The sequence below is a fragment of the Xyrauchen texanus genome, chromosome 2, assembly GCF_025860055.1.
Source record: "Xyrauchen texanus isolate HMW12.3.18 chromosome 2, RBS_HiC_50CHRs, whole genome shotgun sequence".
Classification (NCBI taxonomy): Eukaryota; Metazoa; Chordata; class Actinopteri; order Cypriniformes; family Catostomidae; genus Xyrauchen; species Xyrauchen texanus.
This window is the reverse complement of record NC_068277.1, coordinates 29833941-29855790: the sequence shown is the minus strand read 5'-3', so window position 1 is coordinate 29855790 and position 21850 is coordinate 29833941. Positions and strand designations below refer to the sequence as shown.

The following is a 21850-nucleotide window of genomic DNA, read 5'->3' as shown; positions in this document are numbered from 1 at the left end:
CAGCTTCACCGCCAGAGCCTTCCAGGTCACCGCCTTTGTGGCCTCCTCCCAGGCCTCCTGACCCAGTCCCTGTCCTGTGGCCTCCTCCCAGGCCTCCTGACCCAGTCCCTGTCCTGTGGCCTCCTCCCAGGCCTCCTGACCCAGTACCTGTCCTGTGGCCTCCTCCCAGGCCTCCTGACCCTGTTCCCTGTCCTGTGGCCTCCTCCCAGGCCCCCTGACCCAGTCCCTGTCCTGTGGCCTCCTCCCAGGCCTCCTGACCCTGTTCCCGTCCTGTGGCCTCCTCCCAGGCCCCCAGACCCAGTCCCTGTCCTGTGGCCTCCTCCCAGGCCTCCTGACCCAGTCCCTGTCCAGTGGCCTCCTCCCAGGTTCCCCAAACCTGTCCTTGCCCGGTGGCCAGCTCCCAGACCACCTGAACCTGTCCTTGCCCTTTGTGCCCCCTTGAACTTCCTGCCTGCCATCTGTGCCCCCTTGGACTTCCTGCCTGCCATCTGTGCCCCCTTGGACTTCCTGCCTGCCCTTTGTGCCCCCTTGGACTTCCTGTCTACCCTTCGTTGCCCCCTGGACTGCCTGTCTGCCCGTCGTTGCCCCCCTTGGTCTGTCTGCCCACCACAAGCTCCTCCCCCAGTCAATGGACATATTTTTTGTTTTATGTTGATCATCTGGAATCCGATCCTTGAGGGGGGGCTATGTTAGGAATTCCTTGTCTTGTTTCACTGTTGCCCTTTGTCTGCCACCTTTGCATTCCTTAGTTTTCACTTTTGTCTTTTGGTTAGCCTTCGTGTTCACTTGTCATTGTTTAGAACTACACTTCCCAGAATCCACCTGCCATCTTCACTGCCATTTTGTTCATTGTTTTCACCTGTATCTCATTCAGTCATCACTCACTGCGTATTTAAGCCCTGCTTTTTGTTCACCCCTTGTCGTTCGTTGAATGTTGTTGTTAGCCTGGTATGTGTTCCCTGCCCGTGTTTTCTAGTTTTATGTTTTATTTCCCCATTGAGGGTTTTTCCTTTGTTCCCGTGTTTTGTGTTTTGCCTGTTTGTTTACTTAATAAAGTTGAACTGCGATTGGATCCGCATCTCCTCGTCTGCTTCGCTGCCTCCATTCGTAACAGCTTACTAGTTCTCAGCCAATAGCTTGTACGATATGTAGTGTTGGATTGTCATGACAATACAGAAATAAAATGTCTTAAAATATATGTTTGCATTTTTAATCAAACAAGCCAGTAGAGCAGGCTGAGATTTCAGTCAGTGCTCATAATTTCTTCACATGGCCTTTGAACATACGGTGTTAATGAAAGTGAAGATTAATGTTTAAGTTTGAATTATACAAACATATGCTTTTAGAAACACTTCTGAAATTCATGTGTAATTAAGGACTTACGCGCGTTTCACACATACTCCGTGTGCGTATGCGGTACGTATGCGGTGCGTATACGGTACAGGAGCAGCACGCGCTATAGTGCTTTCAGATATGCTGCATTTGCAGTGCGCTATTGATCCGCAGTTTCTGTGTGCCACAAAATCAAAAATGTGTAAGGAATTTAGATTTTAAATCCAAACATTAACTTTGACATTGTTTAAGACATTGAAACAGTATGAAAATGTATTTTAATCATTGTGATTCTTTGTTTTACATGTAGTTCGAGTTGTTGACAGAAGAAAAGCTATCGTGCTATATATGTTGCTAAGAAGGAGAAGAATGAGACGCATTTGCGTTCACTCTGTCTTTTTTTAGGGTAAAAAAATCATATATGATGGCATTTTGCAACTTTTGGGACTATAATCATACTTTTTTGTTTTTCTTGACCCTGTAATTTAGTAACTGTAGAACACATTAACTGAAATTATGTGTATATGATGAAATTATTACAGTTTCTTGTCAATCTGTCTATTTTAATGTGAACAATGCGCTGCCACTTTAATTCAGCGCGGTGCGGCACAGCAAAAATAGACTCGGTGCGGAAACCATTGCTGCACTGCTGTATACGCACTGCAACTGGAACGGATCGATGGACTGCATCCGCATGCAGTGTAAAAGCTCTTACCTGTTAAAATGGGTACGGAAAAAAATACGCACCGCATGCGCACTGCAAACGGAGTATGTGTGAAATGGGCGTTAGTTGTGGTTCGATAGAATTTGTCAGAAGAATGGGTAACATAAAGGTTTGCCTCAACTTTATATGTACTGAACAGCTTGTTATTTGTACGCTTCAACAGCAAAGTGGTCTTTTCTCGACCAAAAAGGAAAAATAATTTCTCTGAAGGACATCAAAACATTAAGAGACAAGTTTTATTGTGCTCCTAATTCATGGTACATTTTTGTGTTATATGTTGCCACACTTAACACAAATGCAATATGTGCAATTATGAATGATATGAGGCAATTTCCATGAATAGGCAGAAAAAGGTGTGAAGTGTATCATCAACCTCAGGAGGTCAAACTAAATATTATATGAGCTGTTTTATTTGCAGTTCATTTTCATGAGGTTTGAAATTTTTGCAACAATGTTACCTAAATTTGGGACTAAGTCTAAATACATTTTAAAACCCTGATTTGCGTGTGAATTTGTTATTTTCTATCAACTAACAATAAACATCAAAATGAAATAGACAAAACTAAATTATATATATATATATATAATTTTAATTTTTTTATATGAAATAAAATAATAATAATTATAATGATATCTAATAAAAAGCTACACCAGAATGAATAAAAGGGTTGCAAATTTCACTTAAATTTAAGCTATCATTTAGTAGGGGCTAGTTAGTTTGGAACCAAATTTAGCTTTTTGGTTACTTATAAACTTCTCGGTAACTGATCTAGCTAACATTGTGGGATCTCGTCCCAGGGGCTGTGATGATTGGCTGGTGATGCTTGGCACTCTTCCCTATGTATGTGTCATCACAGGCATATAAGCCTGAGCCCTGTGCCAAATCATCAGGATTTTCCAACTGCAGGAAGGACAGTGTTTCTCTTGGGCCCTTAACAGTGAAAAATCAGTTGCTCCACGAATAGGGGGAAAAAAGTTGTGAAACTTTTCTTTTGTCCTTTTTCCAACAAGGAAACTTGTTGTATGTATATCGTCAAACTAAATATTATATGAGCTGTTTTATTTGCTATTCATTTTCTATGAGGTTTTACATTTTTGAAACTGTGTTACCAAAAAGCGTCACCAGCCAATCAAATTGGCATGATGGTATAGGGTTTCAAGGTCACCACCCCTTGGAGGAGCTTCCACTGTGTCAGCTACTAACACAGTGTCGAAGTTACCTACTATTTTTTTTACTTTTTTTTCCTTTTCAATTAATTGGGTAACCAGGTTGAATGGTTGAGCTTGATGAATGCTGACATTTCTGTTTTAAACTAGCTACTTTTCAGCTACTAGCTACTTTTTTTTTAATTGAATTAATTACATGGTGTCCCGATTAATTAATCGCGATTAATCGCATATACAAATATTTGCTGAGAAAGCCCCTCATATAACAATAATTCAATATATAATGATGAAATAATTATACATTGTTATTTTTAAATATTAAAAAATCATGCATATATATCTATACAGTATATATATATATATATATATAATATAATTAAAATGCATTACATTCTTGTGGCAGAAGTGTTAATCATTGATAAGACCATTCAAAAAGCGGCTTTAGAATTATAATATTGTTTACTACCATATTATTGATCATAACTCAATCATTGGCATACAGTTCACAGCAATCCATTTCACAAGTGAATTTGTCAATCAGTTGGAGATTTATTATGAGGGCTTGTTTAAGGACCCGTCAATGAACACCTGCGTCAGACATTTTTTTTATTTTTTATAGCCAGGGGTATACATAGTACACAATACTACAGATATATTTTACAATAATGCCAATACATTATATTAATTACATAGTGCAATGGTTTTCAATACTTTGGAGTTGTTGGAGGTACAAAGAGTATTTAAATAATATTTCAAGTCTTTACAAAAAAGTGCAAATAGAGGCTTTATAGACATACATTTACACTTATGTATAAAAAAAAAAAACTTGGCAAGATAAATAAACAGATTAATCAGAAAATATTAACTTAAGTTATCAAAACTGTAAAAACCAAATAAAACAACTTTATAAAGCAAAGAAAAACTAGTTAAAATAGAGTTACGTACAAACAAACAAACTTTTCTCCAAAATATTACAGCGTGGACACATTCCCAAAAAGGTGAGGGGCAGATTTATCTACAACAGTACAGAAGGAGCAAAGTGGATGTATTTCAGGGAGCATGTTTCTTAATTAAAGATTGACTGTGTAAAAATGGTGTAACAGTTTAAAGGACACCTCCTTAACCTTGTTGGTAATTAACTATTTGTGAGGTAAAGACCATGCGACCTGCGTCAGACATGCTTGTGTCACGTCTCGTGTGTGTTGCATCATAAAAGTATAATAATTAGGTCACTGTGTCAAGTTAAATATAGTTTAATACTCAATGTTTAAACACATCTTGATATACCTTAGTTCACATTTGCGCTCCTTCAATTGTTTTGAACGCAAGAACGTAACGTATGCTTGTGTTGTGTGTCCCCCGAAGGGTTGTTAATGTTTTGTTCACTGTAATAACTGTGTGTTGCTCACACAGCTGAAATGCCACTTACTGCCCTCTGAAGTAAACAGGCGGTACTACAAGCTTGCATTTCTCAGGAAAGCATACATTTTTTTAATGCGTTATTTTTTGTAAAATTAATCGCACGACAGCCCTAATATATATATATATATAATTAATGCCTCAAAATTACAAATGTGAACCATTATGATAAAATATTCTCCTAATGAAGAGAAAAAATAAGAATAAAAGATTTAAGAATTATAATGCTATAGATTATACATGAGTATGAAAGCCTATCTTAGTAGAGTTTATTTTGATGATTAGTAGGAGAATCTACTTTATTGTTTTTTTTTTCCTCTACAGTGCAGCGTTCATGTATTAAAAACAAAATAAATATTTGTATACTATATTGTACTGAAAACAAATGGCATGCTTTGTTCCTCAAGGTAAGTCAGATGTGAAGAGTGTTGAGAGAGATTTACTACAGGTCATTTCAATGCTGCAGTATATTGCGAAATCACAGTGTGTATTTGTTTAGTCATATCATGAGTGTTTCATCCCTTTGGCAATGCAGACAGTCCACTGCTGGTTTCACTGGATGGAATACAGTTCAGACAAAATGCCCTGTGCTACCCTTGAGCACTCCCTCAACTCTACTGACACCAGTGCTCATATGCAGAGTAAATAATGTACTTGTATAGCTGAAAAGACGAGGTTGGTATTGTGGAACTGAGAAGCTTGCACTGTAATATATGAGTAAAATATGTTGATTATTTACAGTAACTCAGATCTACATTTATGTGAATGTGTGTGTCTTTGAGCTGCTTTTGTAAATAAGGGAACCAGACTTATTGGCCAGAACCAAACTCATACTCTGCTGATGATCAGCTATGCTGCGCTGCTCTTCTTTTCACTAGGGATTAGTGTTTTAAACCACTAATAAAATAAAAAGGTTTTGCTACTTTGCATTGGATGATGCTTTGAGCTAGTACTGAATTTAGTATCAGCAATGGAAAATGCTATCAGTGCATGAAAACTCTCTCACAACTTTGTTCATTGTTGCCCAGCTATCTCTTCATTTGCAAGCGCACACTATCATCAGTAATGATTTGATTGGATCTCTGCCATGAGACTCCCCACTGAATTTGTCACAAAGGAAGTCCACAGCAGCAGGGGTCCGTTGGGGTGAGAAATTGTCCTCCTGTGAGCCACAAACATTGCCATTTCACAAACTCAGCAGGGTCTCATAAATTTGGTGTTTTTTTATGAGTACAAGAGAAAAGGGGCACAAAATGAGCAATAACACATTTTAAAGGAAAATTAATCCAAAAATGAATGTCATAATTTACTCTCATGTTGTTTCAATGACTTTGTTTGTATGACTTTTTTTGTAGCATTTTTTTCTTATGCTGACCAGAAAGGAGATATTTTAATTAATATTTCAGTCTGTCTTGTACAATACAATGGCAGTTGATATTGTCTCAATTTAAAGCTTAAAAAAGCGCCCAAAAGTGTCATAAAAGTAGTCCATGTGACTGGTGTGTAATATTCCAAGTCTTCTGAATGCATACGTTAGATTTAGGTAAGAAACAACTTACAATAAGTAATTTTCTATAAAAATCTAAATTAAAAATTGCAAGTTCATGAGCGCAAAGAAAGAAGCTTGATCACAGTGACTCGCAAGAATTTGCTTTGTTTTTACTGCAAGACTTCTGCAAGACTTCAAGCATTTCTACAGAAGGATTTTTTTTCTCTTTGTTAACAGTGATGAGCCACCTGTATGATTTTTTGTTTTGTTTTGGTAAATAAATTATTTTAAAATCCTCCAGGATATCAAAAGCCTTGGGATGCTTTGCCAAAAATATTTTGGCTGGGATATGCATGTCCGGGTCTTAGGGGGACTAGATTTGCCTCAAGTAATTTTATTGGGATTACAAGATTTACAGAGTTACATCTTCATGGCAACAAAGTTGTAAAAATGCATATAACTTTACACAGAAAAGGCTAGTAAGTCGTTTTATACACTAAAATCACATTAACACGCATATTGTTTATGTGGTCTGGCGTACTTTTTAAACAGATTTACAGATTGGCCAATTTACTTACAATATATGTAAAAGCCTCACTGTAACCGATTATTGCTTTTTAAAATTTTTGTGGTAATCAACATTATGCCATAAATGCTGTTGATTGAACTTAAATTGTATTGAACCTGGAATAATCCTTTAATGGCTTAATGAGTTTTAATTGAAGTTTGAATGGAAGAGAGGTAGCAAGAGGACAGAGAGGAGCAGCGGGGTGATCTGGGGTGACTGTCTATTGAACCCATCCTGCATTCTCTTCCTAACTGTTAATGGCGGCTGAAAGTAGGCCAGTGTCTGAGTTATTGTGCCCCACAGATCTTTGATGCAGGACAGCTCATTGTGGTCAGGATTAAAAATTTTCTCTCAGAATCAATGCAGACACACATTTGATCTCTTGCTTACTAATAAGTTCTCATTTGGAATGGTGCTGGTCATATTTGAGCCAGAGGCTTAGTGGCCTTATTTTCACCTATATTCAGAGGTAGGTGATCGTATTAGTCTCACTCTGCCACTCTGTGCTTTCTGCCTCAAAAAGTCACTCATACAAAAACACTGTATCTCTGTGCATGAAGAGTTCATCTAGCCGGCTAGTCGTGCTGTGTGTTTTCCATCTTTTGGTGTACTAAAAGAGCTGCATGCTCTGGCTTGTCTCTCTCTCTCTCTCTCACACACACACACACACACACACACACACACAAGGATGACGGAGGGTCAGCTTCCATTTTAATCTAAGAAATAATTCCATTTCCCATTAGCGTAATTAATTGGGAGCTTACTGCAGCACAATAACCAGAAGACCAATGTGTGCTCAACGTGTTCTCATGGAGTAGTGTGTGTGCACAGAGAGCACTGAAATAGTGTTTTGGCTGACTGATTAGCATAGTTGTTATAAAATGATTGCCTCTCGCTTGACATGACTGACAACGGGGATTACTCTGTTCTGCAGGTACTTTTGAGTGGAAGGCAAATTGTCTTTCCAGATTGCCTTACACTGCTGAAAGATCTGTTTCCATTGGTAGTTGAAAGTAATATGTATGTTCTTCCTTCCTGTCTTCCTTCCTTCCTTCCTTTCTTTCTCTCTTCCTTTTTCCTTCCTTTATTTTCTTTCATTTCTTCCTTTCTCTTTCTTTCTTTCTTCTTTCTTTCTTTCTTTCTTTCTTTCTTTCTTTCTTTCTTTCTTTCTTTCTTTCTTTCTTTCTATTGATCATTCATTAATCCCCCTCCCCAAGACCTCTTAACCTAAGGCTGTATTCAGCCCTTCCAGTCTCACATCTGTGTCTCTTTCTCTTCCCCTCTCGCCCTCTCCGTTCTCTCACTCACTAATTAGAGAAGCCCTTGTCAGTGGAACTGAGCTGCGGTGCTGGTCCGTTCCATGTGGTTCTGGAGCCTGGGAACCCACTGCTGCTGGACTGCCACCTGGGGGCCAGTGAGCCCCCACTCAACGTGACCTGGCTACAGGATGGATTGGTCTTCTCTGAGAGTCAGACCATCCGGCCTCTGCCCAATGGCTCCCTGCTCATTCTGCCCTCCTCCATGGATATTCAGGCTTCAGCAGGTGTGGAGGGCGGGTACAGCTGCCTAAGTACCAGCTCAACAGGAGCCCTGACCAGCCGAGCTATCACCCTGCATCTTGCCAGTGAGTATGAATGTATAGCCCGACAACACTGTGTACTCTAATTCAGCTCTAGCAAACACCAGCTGTGGGTGTTAGGAAGCTCAAAGATCCAGATCATGTCAGACTTTAGGATGCCATACAATATGCAGGTTCTTTGTTAGTTATTTTCTGGGTTTTTTGGTAGGATTAATTTGGGTCAGTGGCCACTAAGCACACAGACACCTGTTAAAGTGTGCATCATCTGGAATGCCTTACATTCTTATTATAGTCTACAAACTTCTGTATGGAAGTAAATTCATGACTAAAGTCTGTATTATCAGTGCTTGCATTTAAATGTGTTGCATGGGTGGCTGAAATTTAACATGGTTGTATTTTTAAGCATTGAGTATTTAATTTCGAAACATTTCACAATGAATTTCATCCTCGTTAATTGCATTTCTTTTTTCGATAAGACCAATTCAACATGCTTTTATGAGTCAAAGAGTTTAGTCATAAATTTACCTCCATAATTTTATTTACCTTTATAGTTTCAGATCTAAGTACTCAGTATTCATATAACATTTGAGTGTCTCTTTAATATGCAGTATAGTTTGCTTATGCTTAAAAGAATATTCCGGGTTCAATACAATTTAAGCTCAGTCGATAGAACTTTTGGCACAATAATGATTACCACAAAAATGTATTTTGACTTGTTTTTATTTTCTTAAATAAAGCCAAAATTGAGGTTACAGTGAGGCACTTACAATGGAAGCAAATGGGGGCAATTTTTGGAGAATATTCAGCTTATAATTTTATGAGTTGTTTAGATCATCGTTTTTTGGTTTTAGTGTTGCGTCTTTATGTCAACACAGTTGTAAAATTGGATATAACTTTACACAGAAAAGGTTAGCAAGCAATTTTTTCACTCTAAAATTATGTTAAAACACATATTGTTTACATTTTATGGCAATACTTTTGAAACAGTGAGTGTTTTAAAGTTTACAGATTGACCCCATTCACTTCCATTATAAGTGCCTCACTGTACCCTAGATTTTAGTTTTTTTGAATAATTTTTTTCTCCCCTTTTCTCCCAAATTTGAAATGCCCAATTCCCTCTACTTAGTAGGTCCTCATGGTGGCGCGATTACTCACCTCACACTCACAAGTCTCAGTTGCCTCAGCTTCTGAGACTGTCAATCCGCGCATTTTATCACGTGGCTCGTTGTGCATGACACCGCGGAGACTCCCAGCATGTGGAGGCTCATGAAACTCTCTGCAATCCACGCACAATTTACCACGTGCCTCATTGAGAGCGAGAACCACTAATTACGACCAAGAGGAGGTTACCCCACGTGACTCTACCCTCCCTATCAAGCATGCCAATTTGGTTGCTTAGGAGACCTGGCAGGAGTCACTCAGCACACCCTGGATTCGAACTCGTGACTCCAGGGGTGGCAGTCAGCGTCAATACTCGCTGAGCAAACCAGGTCCCAGATATTATTTATTTTTTTTTTAAAGAACATGAGGGATGAGTCTAAATAAATGTTTGTGGTAATCAACATTGTGCCAAAAATGCTGTCGTTTGAGTTGAACTTGTATTGAACCCAGAATTTTCTTTTAAGGTAGTTCTCATTCAAATGTATCCTGATTCAGACCCAAAAGTATAACATAAACAGAGATGTGGGGGAGGGGGATTAAACTCAACAAATTGAATCAACAACCTTAGTGCAAATATTAATCACATGCAGGATTAAACTCAATCTAGGCTATATTTCTTTTTTACATAAACTCAGATGCATACCATCCTCTCTCTCTCGCTCTCTCTCTCTCTCTCTCTCTCTCTCTCTCTGTCTCTCTCTCTCTGCCACATTCCATTTGGTGCCTCTCTTTGCTTGGCTGGAGCAGAGTCTCATTCTCACCTGGTCAGCACAAGGACTTGATTGTGCTTATTCAAAAGCCTGAGGAGGGAAAAGCGATCAGACTTCAACCCCTTTTACCTCTTCACCTCCCTTCTTTCTCTCTCTCTCTCAATTCAATTCAATTCAAAGTGGCTTTATTGGCATGACTGTAAATAATGCAATATTGCCAAAGCAAAGGCTGTATAGAAACAGAACTACATCTTAATCTATAATTAAATTTAGTTAAATAATAAAAATAAATACAAAAACAAGATCAGAACTGCTGTAGACCACAGTGTTTAAATAACTGAAGACCACTGACATACACTTACACATAAATTAATATACACACATAAATTGAGGGTCACTGTGGTCTCTGGTCTCTCAGGCTGTGACACACTAAAACGTATCTTGCAGCCAGTGCTGCTGTTTGTCCCTCTCCAAGTATTATATACATTTTTTCTTGTTCTGTCCTGGTTATAAAGTTATCTATGCTGTTTGTAAATGTATCCATATAAATGTCCCTTGTATCTTTAAATGTTGGGCAGTGAAGGAGAAAGTGCACCTCTGTCTCGACCTCACCTGTCATACAGTGAGCACACACCCTTTCTTCTCTGGGTAACCATGTTTTTCTGTGTCTGCCTCTCTCGATGGCGAGACTGTGCTCACCGAGCCTGTACTTGCTCAGGATCTGTCTCTGCTTTGTATCTCTGACAGTCAGGAGATACTCTTCCAATTCATACTGTCCGAGAGACCGGTAGAATTGTAATTTGCTTTGTGTTTTAGTTTCTTGATCCCAATGTTCCAGATAGGTGATTTGAGATCGTTTGATGATATGATTTATTCTGATGTTTGGTTGTAAAGCAGTGCTGGTCTGAGGCTGGTTAGTGTTAGTAGTGTTAACTGGGTTAGTGAGTCTAAGAACCAGCTGACTGAGGGGACTTTTTTCAGGGTTCAATTCTTGGGTTTGCAGTGCTTTAAAATGTAGCGATTCTGTGGGACTTGATTTTAAATGCATCCAAAAATTTAAGAGATCTTTTTTGTATTTTAATAATCAATGGGAATCGTTCTAATTCTGCCCTACATGCATTATTGGGTGTTTTCCTTTGTAATTTCACAATTAATTTGCAGAATTCTGTGTGTAGGATGTTTGTCCCATCTAGTGTAGTTCTGATCACTGAGTGGACCCCATACCTCACTTCCTATGGGATGTATGACACTATCAAAGATCTTACACCAGATTGGAATTGGTAATTCAATATTGTAGAACTTTTCTTATGATGTCATTATGTAATTTCTGGTGTAGACACTGATGAACATTGCCGTTTTAGAGACACAGAGATTATGTCATGGCAATCTAACAGAAAAAGTAGAAACTGTATGTTTTATTTTTCAAATTTTTAAATATGTAATTATATTTACTGTAAGCAATGTCACATGAACAAGAGTGCTGTTTTCGTCTGCTGGTAATCACAGCCGTGCTGATATTCAGTACAACCCTTTGAATTAATAACTGGTCGAGCCTCCTTTGGCAGCAATAACCTCAACTAAACATTTCAGTAACTGCGGATTAGACCTACACTACATTTAGAAGGAATTTTGGACCATTCTTCCTTACACAACAGCTTCAGCTCAACCCTACTCTTAGGATGTCTGGTGTGAAGGACTCTCTTGAGGTCATTCCACAGCATTTCTATTGGGTTACGGTATGGGTTCTGACTATGCTACTCCAAATGGTGGATCTTCTTTTTTTGAAGACATTCTGTAGTTGATTTGCTTCTATGTTTAGGGTTATTGTCCTGCTGCATCACCAACTTCTACTGAACTTCAGCTGGCTCACAATCACCCTGACATTATCCTGTAGGATATCTTGATAAACTTAGGAATTTATTTTTCCCTCGATGATGGCAAGCGGTCCAGGCCCCGAAGCAGCAAAGCCCCAAATCATGATGCTTCCTCCACCATAATTAACTGTTGTGATGATGCTTTCATGTTGGTATGCAGTACCCTTTTTACACAATATGTAGTGCTGCAAGTTCTTTCCAAACAATTCAACCTTAGTTTCATCAGTCCACAAAACATTTGACTCATGAACAAAGATGTTAAACAGTTCCATTGATGCCTTTTAGTCTTTAGCTGTCACTAGGGTTCTTATTTACATCATTGAGCATTCTACGATGTGCCCTTTGTATCATATTGGATGGACGGCCACTTCTATAGTGAGTAGCCACAGCCTACTAAATCATCTTAATTTAAAACTTAATTTTAAATTAATCTTTGGACAGATGAATATCTAAGCTCTTTGAGATAACTTTTTAACCCTTTCCAGCTTAATGCAAAGCAACAATTCTTGATCGTAGGTCTTCTGAGATCACTTTTTTGCAAGGCATGGTCCATGTTAGCAGATGCGTCTTATGAATAGCAAGAATAATCATTTTGTCTTGTTTTTCAAGAAAAAAATCTAAAGATCCTTAAAACAAGATAAATTTACTTGAGAAGAAAAGTTGTAAGATATTAAGACTTCATATTGTCCTGTTCCCTTAGCAGAAAAACACCCCCAAAGCATAATGTTTCCACCTCCATGTTTGACAGTGGGGATGGTGTTCTTGGGGTCATAGACAGCATTACTCCTTCTCCAAACACGGTAAGTTGAGTTGATGCCAAAGAGCTCAATTTTGGTCTCATCTGACCACAACACTTTCACCCAGTTCTCCTCTGAATCATAAAGTGATATATGAAATGGACAGTGAGAGGCTCCTTGAATTGGAAACAATCCAAATAGAGAGACCATTTCCTCCATTGAGAAATCAGTACGGTGAAGGTCTCCACCAGGGGAGGGATGTGAGTATATAGTTTTGTAATTTAACCCAGTTACCTGTCAACTGCGTGACTGGATCCACAGTACTGAATCCTGCATGAGCAGCATGGGGAGGTGAGCTCTTCTGAGTAAGAGTGATTCCCAACAGTATTCATACATTTAGAGCTATCATGATAACTATGTTATTCATTGCTCACTGCCAATGGCCAGGGGAAGGGGTTTCTTATAGTTGTAATTTTTCATTTTGTCCTCCATATACTACTTTATTAAGTGCTTCTTGGGGCTGAATTTTTCTCATCATAATTCTTGAATAGCTTCAGAAGTTTAAAACCTCTCACAAGCACACGGTGTCATTACAACTGTCACACACACAGCAATGCAACTAGTGACTGCTCCAGTAAATCTCTCATTTTTGTGGAGTGTGTTTGCTTTAGACAGCATGCTGCGTAAAAGTAAAAAATATCTAGAGTTAATATTTAACAGGTCTTAGCTGAACACACTGCACTGTCTGCCTGTTTGTTTAGGAACTTTTAGATTTGAACTGGGTTTCAGTCTGAACTGTATATGGATAGCTGTTTCACTGGATATCATGAATAGCCTTAGAAAGTTTTGTGTCTATAGTCAGTACTCTCCCTAAAATAAATATATTGGCCCATTATTATAGATTAAATGTGTTTACAATTGTTGTCTTTTTATTGAACTCCTCTTAAAGTGTAAAGGATTAGCGCAAAAGACAGATTTATAAAATGAACAATTAAAAATGCATATAATATTCCTCTTTCTCTTATCATTTGCATGCCGATGATTACCCTTCAATGTTCCAATGGTGTCACGCATGGTAACGGATCCATGGCATAGACTTTATTAAAGTGAGGAAAGTAAATGGTTGCTGAAGCTAACATTTTGCCTACCATCTCCTGTTGTGTTCCATGGAACAAAGAAAGTCATATGGGTTTGGAACAACAAAGAGTGAGTAAATGAACTATCCCTTTAAGAATTTAAAGTGAGTCTGGGTAGAAGACATTTAGTGTCAGATCAGTGTTTTAAATCCTTGGTCATTAGCTGGAAATTTTGGTGGTAGTTTAAGTTGTTTTGAGAGTTTGTACACCTATATCAAGTAATATATTTGGTTCTTCCCTTAAATAACATAAAAAGTATCCTGTATTGCTATAAAAAGTAGCGCTCTGTGCTTGTGTTTGTGTGTAAGATCTTGCTCAGTATTCTGTGGGGTTAGGAACTGTGTGAGTCTGGCAGATGTAGCAGATCAAAGTGAGTATTTTCAAACCACAGATGCACCAGAGCAGAGGTCAGTGGCCCCTTGCCTCCTCTCTTCTCCAACCATGTGGCTACATTGCTTATGCTTCTTATAGAAAAAGTGAATGTTATGCATTCCCTGTTTCCCTTTTCTATCTTCTTTTAAATTATTTTCTCTTCTCTTTTTGCATTTCAGGCTTGTCCCATTTTCTGCAGGATCCTGAACCTCAGGTGGTGTCTGTAGGAGGCACTGCACGGTTTGAGTGCTATGCTGATGGCATGCCCACCCCAAGCATCACCTGGGAGAAGAACCAGACACCTCTACCTGCACCAGCTGAAGAGCCATCCAGGTAAACAGTGCTGATATTTACTCTGTTACAAGATGAAAAAGTCTTGCTTTGCTGTAACTGAGAGGTAGGGCTTACACGACGACTAATTTTTACTAGATTGTTGGCGAGTTGGCGAGTCAAAGTTTACCTTATGTAAATGACTCAACATATTGCTGTGTATTTTTAATTTTTTATGTTGCTGCCTCTGGGTGACACATGATTAGTTTCAGATCGGTTCGCAAGAATTGGAATAAGGACCTTATTTACAAAATGATGATGCTTTTCATGGTCTTATTCAGCAGCAAAAATCTAGCAAACGTATTTATATTTTCAGTTTTTTTATTATTTAGTGTAAATTTATAACCCTATACTTTGGGTCATGTTAACCTGACATTAATAATAATACAAATAAATTAAAAACATTTAGAAAAACAAGATCATTTATTTAGTAGTTGGAGCAAATTAAAATGCTAAAATAATAATTGCTTCGGCCCCCCATTCACTGTTATAGAGGTTTACCTGCTAAAGTTTACTTCTGCGTTCAAAACCTGACAATGTGAAAAGGGTCCATTTTGGCTTGTATGTATACACTTTAAACTAAGTCAGACAATCTCAGATGTGTGCAGTGCATTCAGTGCCGTTCACTCAATGTTATCTGTGCTGAAATCTCTGTGTTCACTTAATTTTTTACTTTCATGGCATGTTACTCAAAATACACTCACTGAGCAGCACTTTATTTGGAACACTTGTACACCTATTTATTTATGTGATTATCTAATCAGCAAATTGTTTGGCAGCAGTGCAGTGCATACAATCATGCAGATATGGGTCAGGAGCTTCAGTTAATGTTCACATCAACCATCAGAATGGGGAAAAACTGTGATCTCAGTAATTTTGACCATGACATGATTGTTAGTGCCAGATGGGCTGGTTTGAGTATTTCTTTACCTGCTGATCTCCTGGGATTTTCACACACAACAGTTTCTAGAGTTTACTCAGAATGGTGCCAAAAACAAAAATCATCCAGTGAGTGGCAGTTCTGCAGACTAAAATGCCTTGTTGATGAGAGAGGCCAATGGAGAATCGCCAGACTGGTTCGAGCTGACAGAAAGGCTACGGTAACTCAGATAACCACTCTGCACAATTGTAGTGAGCAGATTAGCATCTTGGAATGCACAACACGTCGAACCTTGAGGCGGAACAGCAGAAGACCACGTCATGCACTTTATTAGGACCATAGTGTTCCTAATAAAGTGCTTAGTGAGTGTATTTTTGGTTGTTACAGTTCAGTTTACAAAGATAATGTCACACAGATACACAGGGATGCTGCTTATTGACAGAGGAAATTTCCTTCTGCTGTTTGCATGTATTAAACAAGCACATCTGAAGTCCACGTTTGATCCACAACTTGTTTACACAGACCCAGCGCATGAATGAGTGGAAAATCTGATTGACTAGAACGGGTAGTACTGATTTTAGAATTTCCCACCACCAGTCATATTAATTAAAACACTATCCCTGTGGTTAAGGTAGAAGCTGCTCAGCTATCTTCCGATTATGTGTCCTGTCTAGAGAATATTGTTTTTGTGAAATGCCCAATGATGAAAACTCATTAGAAATTATGAGACTCTCCATAGCATATGTGACTGTATTTCTGCATGTTCCTTCTAATGGGGCTTGATTTACCATGGACATAATGTAACATGACTCGATCACCTGAGAGACCTACTTAGTAGGTCCTAATGGTGGCGCGGTTACTCACCTCAGTCGGGGTGGCGGAAGACAAGTCTCAGTTGCCTCCGCTTCTGAGACAGTCAATCCATGCATCTTATCACGTGGCTCAGTGTGCTTGACACCGCAGAGACTCAAATCATGTGGAGGCTCATGCTACTCTCAGCGATCCACACACAACTTACCACATGCCCCATTGAGAGTGAGAACCCCTAATCGCAACCACGAGGAAGATACCCATGTAACTCTAAAAGGCAGTGTAGAACAGACATTGGTTATGGCTGATATTGGATGATTGCATAAGATGGGCACAGGTATGGGGTTAATGGTGGGCCAGGGCTGGATCTGGGCATGACAAGAACTAGTTAATTGTGATGACTTTGTAAGCTGGGACTGTCTGATCATTGAACTGGAGTTTTCAATTTCAGCATGTTAATGTTAGAATGACATATTGAGAAGATTTAGCATGTTGATGTTAGTTTTACATACTGAGAGGATATTGGTCTTGGCGAACTTGATCTGCTATGCTGCTGCTGCTGCAGAGCAAGTACGGAGTCTTGCTACTGCTAGAAAATATACAGAAATACTCAGTTAACATGTGGACATGCTGCTGCTGCACAATTAGACATACATACAATCCCCCAACAAAGCAGGAAAGCACAAAAGCATAACATATAACACATAAACACAAAACACCAGCATGGGAATTGCATGCTGGTTAAGCTGATGTTATCAAGAGGTAACTCTTCTAACAAAATTCTAACAATTCTAACAAAAGGATAACAATTTTTAGAAGGAATTAATTGGCTTATATCTTCGAAATTATTTGACAAATACAAATTATTTTAACAACTTTAAAGAGGGTCCCTAGATTATATATGCAAAATGTCTTGCCAATTTGACAAATGGCCTAGAAGGAGGTCGAAAAAGTAATTTTTTCAGAATATTCAAAAATGGCAAATAAAATTGAATTAAATTTGAGACTTAAGGAATCAGAGGAAAATTTAAATTTTGATTTTAGCCCTTATGGTTGAGAACATATGAGTGAAAATTTTAAAGTGCGTATTATAACGCCACCAAGTGGTGAATGGGTGTGTGCCTGAGTAGTGGGGTGGTTTGGGGACAAAACTGCCAAATTTAATGCAAAATGTTTTAAAAGGGGCAGAGAATTATCAAAACATTTCTCCTGATTGTATAATTTAATCAGAGGATTACCTAGAGGAATGTTTTCCACATATGGCAGCAACTGTGTATCATCGTTTTAAAAAAAGTTGGATGTAAGTAGAGGTTTCAGTAGTCATTGAATTCTTGTCTTGTAAAGTTTGTCATTGCACCTTCATACAATATAAGGACTGATTGCTGTAGCCGTTTGGAATTACAAATGAGAAGGGAGACAGACTGTTTGGAAACCTGCCTGCAGGATCATTCCCTGTCTGCTTCAGATACTTCCTTTTGTATCCATAAAAAAGTGTCTTGTGTATGCACAACCCTTCTCCATATTAATGAGTACACACTCGCACACACAGGCACATTAGCTGTGCATTAATACACGCTGTCATGTTCTGGCGGCTGCTGCAGTCAGTCTCTAATTTATATCTCAAGCAAAGCTGAGACAGTGCTGTTGGAGGTGTAGCTGTGTTGTGGAGCTGTCCTTAGATGAACTCTTTTACCCCCAATGAATTATACAACAGTGAGTCATGCGCACCAGATTTCTGCCCTAGACAGACACAGACGCACAAATTAACCCAACCTTGGTCTTTGTGGCCTTTCATCTGTAATGTCTTGCTCTCTGGGATGAGTCGACAAGATTAATGGTTTATAATATCGTTCCTGAAAGAAAAGGAAAAGGGGATTGAAGGAAAAGGAAAAGGGATTTGAAAGTGGTCTCTAGGGGAGAAAGATGACTATGGAATGAAAATTAGTGGTGGAACTTACCTCGCCACTGCAAACACGGCAGTAGTGAAGTAGAGGGAAAGGCGAGGGGGAGAGGGAGAACAAGAGGAAAGTGTGAAGGGAGTGGATGAAATAAATATATATTGACTTTTCAAGATGCAAGCTGCCATCTTGGGTTCTTCTATATCTGCAGACCAAGATGTCTTCACTCTTTCTTTTCTGAAATTTTTTATTCACTTTTTCACTACCCTGCTCTATTATTTCTACCGTATGGTATGATGTACACTATGTGTCTGTGTAGACTGCTGTTTATGTTTTGACCAAAGGCATGATGCTTAACATTAGGATAAATAGCAGATTGCTAGCTCTTAGAGCATTAAACTAACTTTAAAGTCAACATGAAATCAAAATCAACACTATTTCATCACTGATGAAAGGCAGATATCTCCAAAAAAATATATAGTTTTTCAAGAGCATGAAAACTCTTTTTCAATGTAACATATTTAGTCACCTTTATCACCATAAATAGAATTCTATCATTCTGTATTTTAATTGGATTTTGGATTTTTGTTAGCGCACATATACATACTCAGTTTTTTTGTCATGGGTTCCAATGGCTCATGTTAAGTTACAGACTCGAGTCTAACTGTTTGTGTTCCCAGAACTCTGTTGGTAAGTTATCAATTGCTAGAGAATTTATTTTTGGATATAATCTGAGCTTTCACTTACAATTTTTGATAGAAATCAGTTTTATAACTAGGGTTTCTAGTCCGGTTGTTGAGTGGACAGTTCTGTTTCGAGACAAGTTTTCCTGGTCCAACACATAAATTGCTTTTCAGAATTAGCTTTCACTCTCGGTTTCAAGAAGATGGAAATCTGGCATCCATATATGGCTGGTATAGTCTACTCTTTAAAGCCACCTGACATTGTGCATGCATGAACGGCTTTGGTTGTCAGGGAAATCACAGAGCCAGTGTGACTAAAACTAAAAGAATAATAGTGTTAATTACACAAATCTTTCCATTAGACTCCTTTCATATTTGTACATATTTTAACACTGTTTTCAAAGAACAAGAGGAGACACTTTACCTTGGTGGTGATGTTATAGATGAGCAGACACTATAGTTGATGCTCTTCAAAACATAAAGTTGGAACATACACGGTTTTGATGGGCACTTCTCACGGCCAATGGAGACTTGTTAAACAGATAGACTGATTAAACATCTTTTAATTGGTCATTTCGATTTACAATTCAAACAGTTGGAAGAGGTCATACGGCACATTCCGTCTATGGCAAAAAAGTGATACGACAGCGACAACTTTTTTTTAAATATACATATATACTTGGTCCACCTCTGAAATAGCATTCTTTTTCAGCTGACATCACAAATCCCTCTAATTTTTAACCACTCCCCTCCAAACACATGGCTCCATTCTGGTATGTATGCCCACGTTTCACACCCCAATCAATTCAAGATAGATAAAATCAAGTCCCTCCCTACATTTTTCAAGTTGAATATCCTGTTTCACTCAGAAACACAACAGATTCAAATGTCAAATGAGCTGCAAATGGATTTCTATGGGACAATCTTTACGTTTTAAAACAAAGGAAACTTTGCAGTGATTTAGAAATAGTGTTGAACCAAAGGGAGATGTTTTATAATTTCTCTGTGTGTGTCTCTCTTTCTCTCTCTCTTTCTCTCACACAGGTACATATCTCTCCCAAACGGGGTGCTGCATATTTTAGGGGTCACAAAGGAAGATGAAGGATCATATCGTTGTGTGGCCTTCAACTCTGCCAGAAAGCGCTTCAGCCAAGTTGCATCACTCACTGTCAGCCCAGGTATAAAACAAAGACCTGTAGCCAATTACCCCACCATAGATATCCTTTGTTAAGTCTATCCATCTGCTGTATCCCCTTGCATAGACACCTACAGCTCCATTCACATCACGTGACTCATATAGTGGTGGCCAAAAATATTGGTACCCTTAGTAAATATGAGCAAAGAAGACTGTGAAAAATTTTTGCATTGTTTATCATTTTGATCTTTTATTCAAACAATTCAAAAAAATCTAACTTTTAATTAAAGAAAAACAATTGAAAGAGGGGAAATATCTCATTATTAAATAATTTTTCTCCTAAACATGTTGGCCACAATTATTGGCACCCCTAGAAATTATTATGAGTAAAATAAATCTGAAGTATATTCCCATTCATATTTAAAATTTTTTAGTGTACCTGGGTGACAAGGAACATTAAATTGTTCACCCATGACTTCCTGTTTCACAGAGGTATAAATATGAGGTAACACACAAGCCAAATTCCCTTAATCATCAATCACAGTGGGTTAGAGTTAAGAATATAGTTCTAATGTGCGGCAAAAGGTTGTTGAGCTTCACAAAATGGGAAGTGGCTATAAGAAAAAAGCATTGAAAGCACTGTAAATGCTAGTTTCCACCATCAGGGCAATAATTATTAAGTTCCAATCAACTGGAGATCTTAAGAATCTGTCTTGAAAAGGATGTATGTCTAGATTGTCTCCACGCACAGTAATGAGGATTGTTCAAGTGGCCAAAGAATCTCCAAGGATCACAACTGGAGAATTGCAGACATTAGTTGGGTCTTGGGGTCAGAAAGTTTAAAAACAAATATCAGACATCACCTACATCACCACAAGTTGTTTGGGAGGGTTTCAAGAAAAAAAGCCTCTGCTCTCATCCAACAACAAACTCCAGTGTCTTTCCAGACACTTCTGGAAATTTAAATGCGACCAGGTTCTATGGTCAGATGAAACAAAAAAAGATCTTTTTGGCAGCAAACACCAGAAATGTGGTGCTTGGTCTTTAATATTGTGTCCTGACATCTTGTTCGGATACATGGCATCACAGACTCTATCATATACCAACAGATAAAAAAATCACAATCTGGCTGCCTCTTCCAGAATGCTTAAAATGGGCCCTGGTTGGAACTGAAGAGGAGAGTCCACCAACATGGACCTCTGAATTTGAAGGATCTGTAGAGATTCTGTATGGAGGAATGGTCTCAGATTTCTTGTCAGGTGTTCTCCAACCTCATTAGGCATTACAAGAGAAGACTCAGAGCTGTTAACTTTGCAAAGGGAGGTTGCAAAAAATACTGAATAAAAGGGTGCCAATAATTATGGCCAATGCATTTTGAAGAACAAATGTATATCCCCCGTTTCAGTTGTTTTACTTCAATTAAAGGTTAGGTTTTTGCAATTTTTTGTAATGAAAGATCAAAAGGTTAAACAATGCAGATTTTTTTTTTCACAGCCTTCTTTGCTCATATTTACCAAGGGTGCCAATATTTTTGGCCACCACTGAACATTAATGCCCTTATAGAGGTTTAAAAACAGAGTCAGTGTGTGCATACTGGGAAAATTCATTGAGCACCTGAATCTGCCACTTTTGCCTCTACTTATACATTTAGAGAATTTAATTAGTTTACATTTTATGACCATTTGCCTCCATCTCTCTGATCTTTAGAATTAAACAAGCCATTGTTTTGCTGCCATTTCTTTAAGACCTCTGTGTAAATGCCTTCTTTGCATGTGAAATAGAATCACCGCTTTTGTGCACTTTTGCTGCATTCCATTCAAAGTCAGATGTGAAATATTCCTAATTC

The 21850-nt window shown here is 38.4% G+C and overlaps 1 protein-coding gene across 2 annotated transcripts in view; it reads left to right on the top strand.

Annotated features, from left to right (window-relative positions):
* Nucleotides 1–21850, top strand: part of igdcc4 (immunoglobulin superfamily, DCC subclass, member 4) — a 112251-nt gene that overhangs the window by 28179 nt on the left and 62222 nt on the right. The window contains exons 2-4 of one of the 2 annotated variants that reach the window (XM_052150498.1): nt 8015–8323; nt 14448–14601; nt 19914–20047. In XM_052150498.1, coding sequence (XP_052006458.1) covers nt 8015–8323; nt 14448–14601; nt 19914–20047 — 597 coding nt within the window. The remainder of the gene's footprint in view (nt 1–8014; nt 8324–14447; nt 14602–19913; nt 20048–21850) is intronic. The other variant, XM_052150505.1, reaches the window with a different exon arrangement.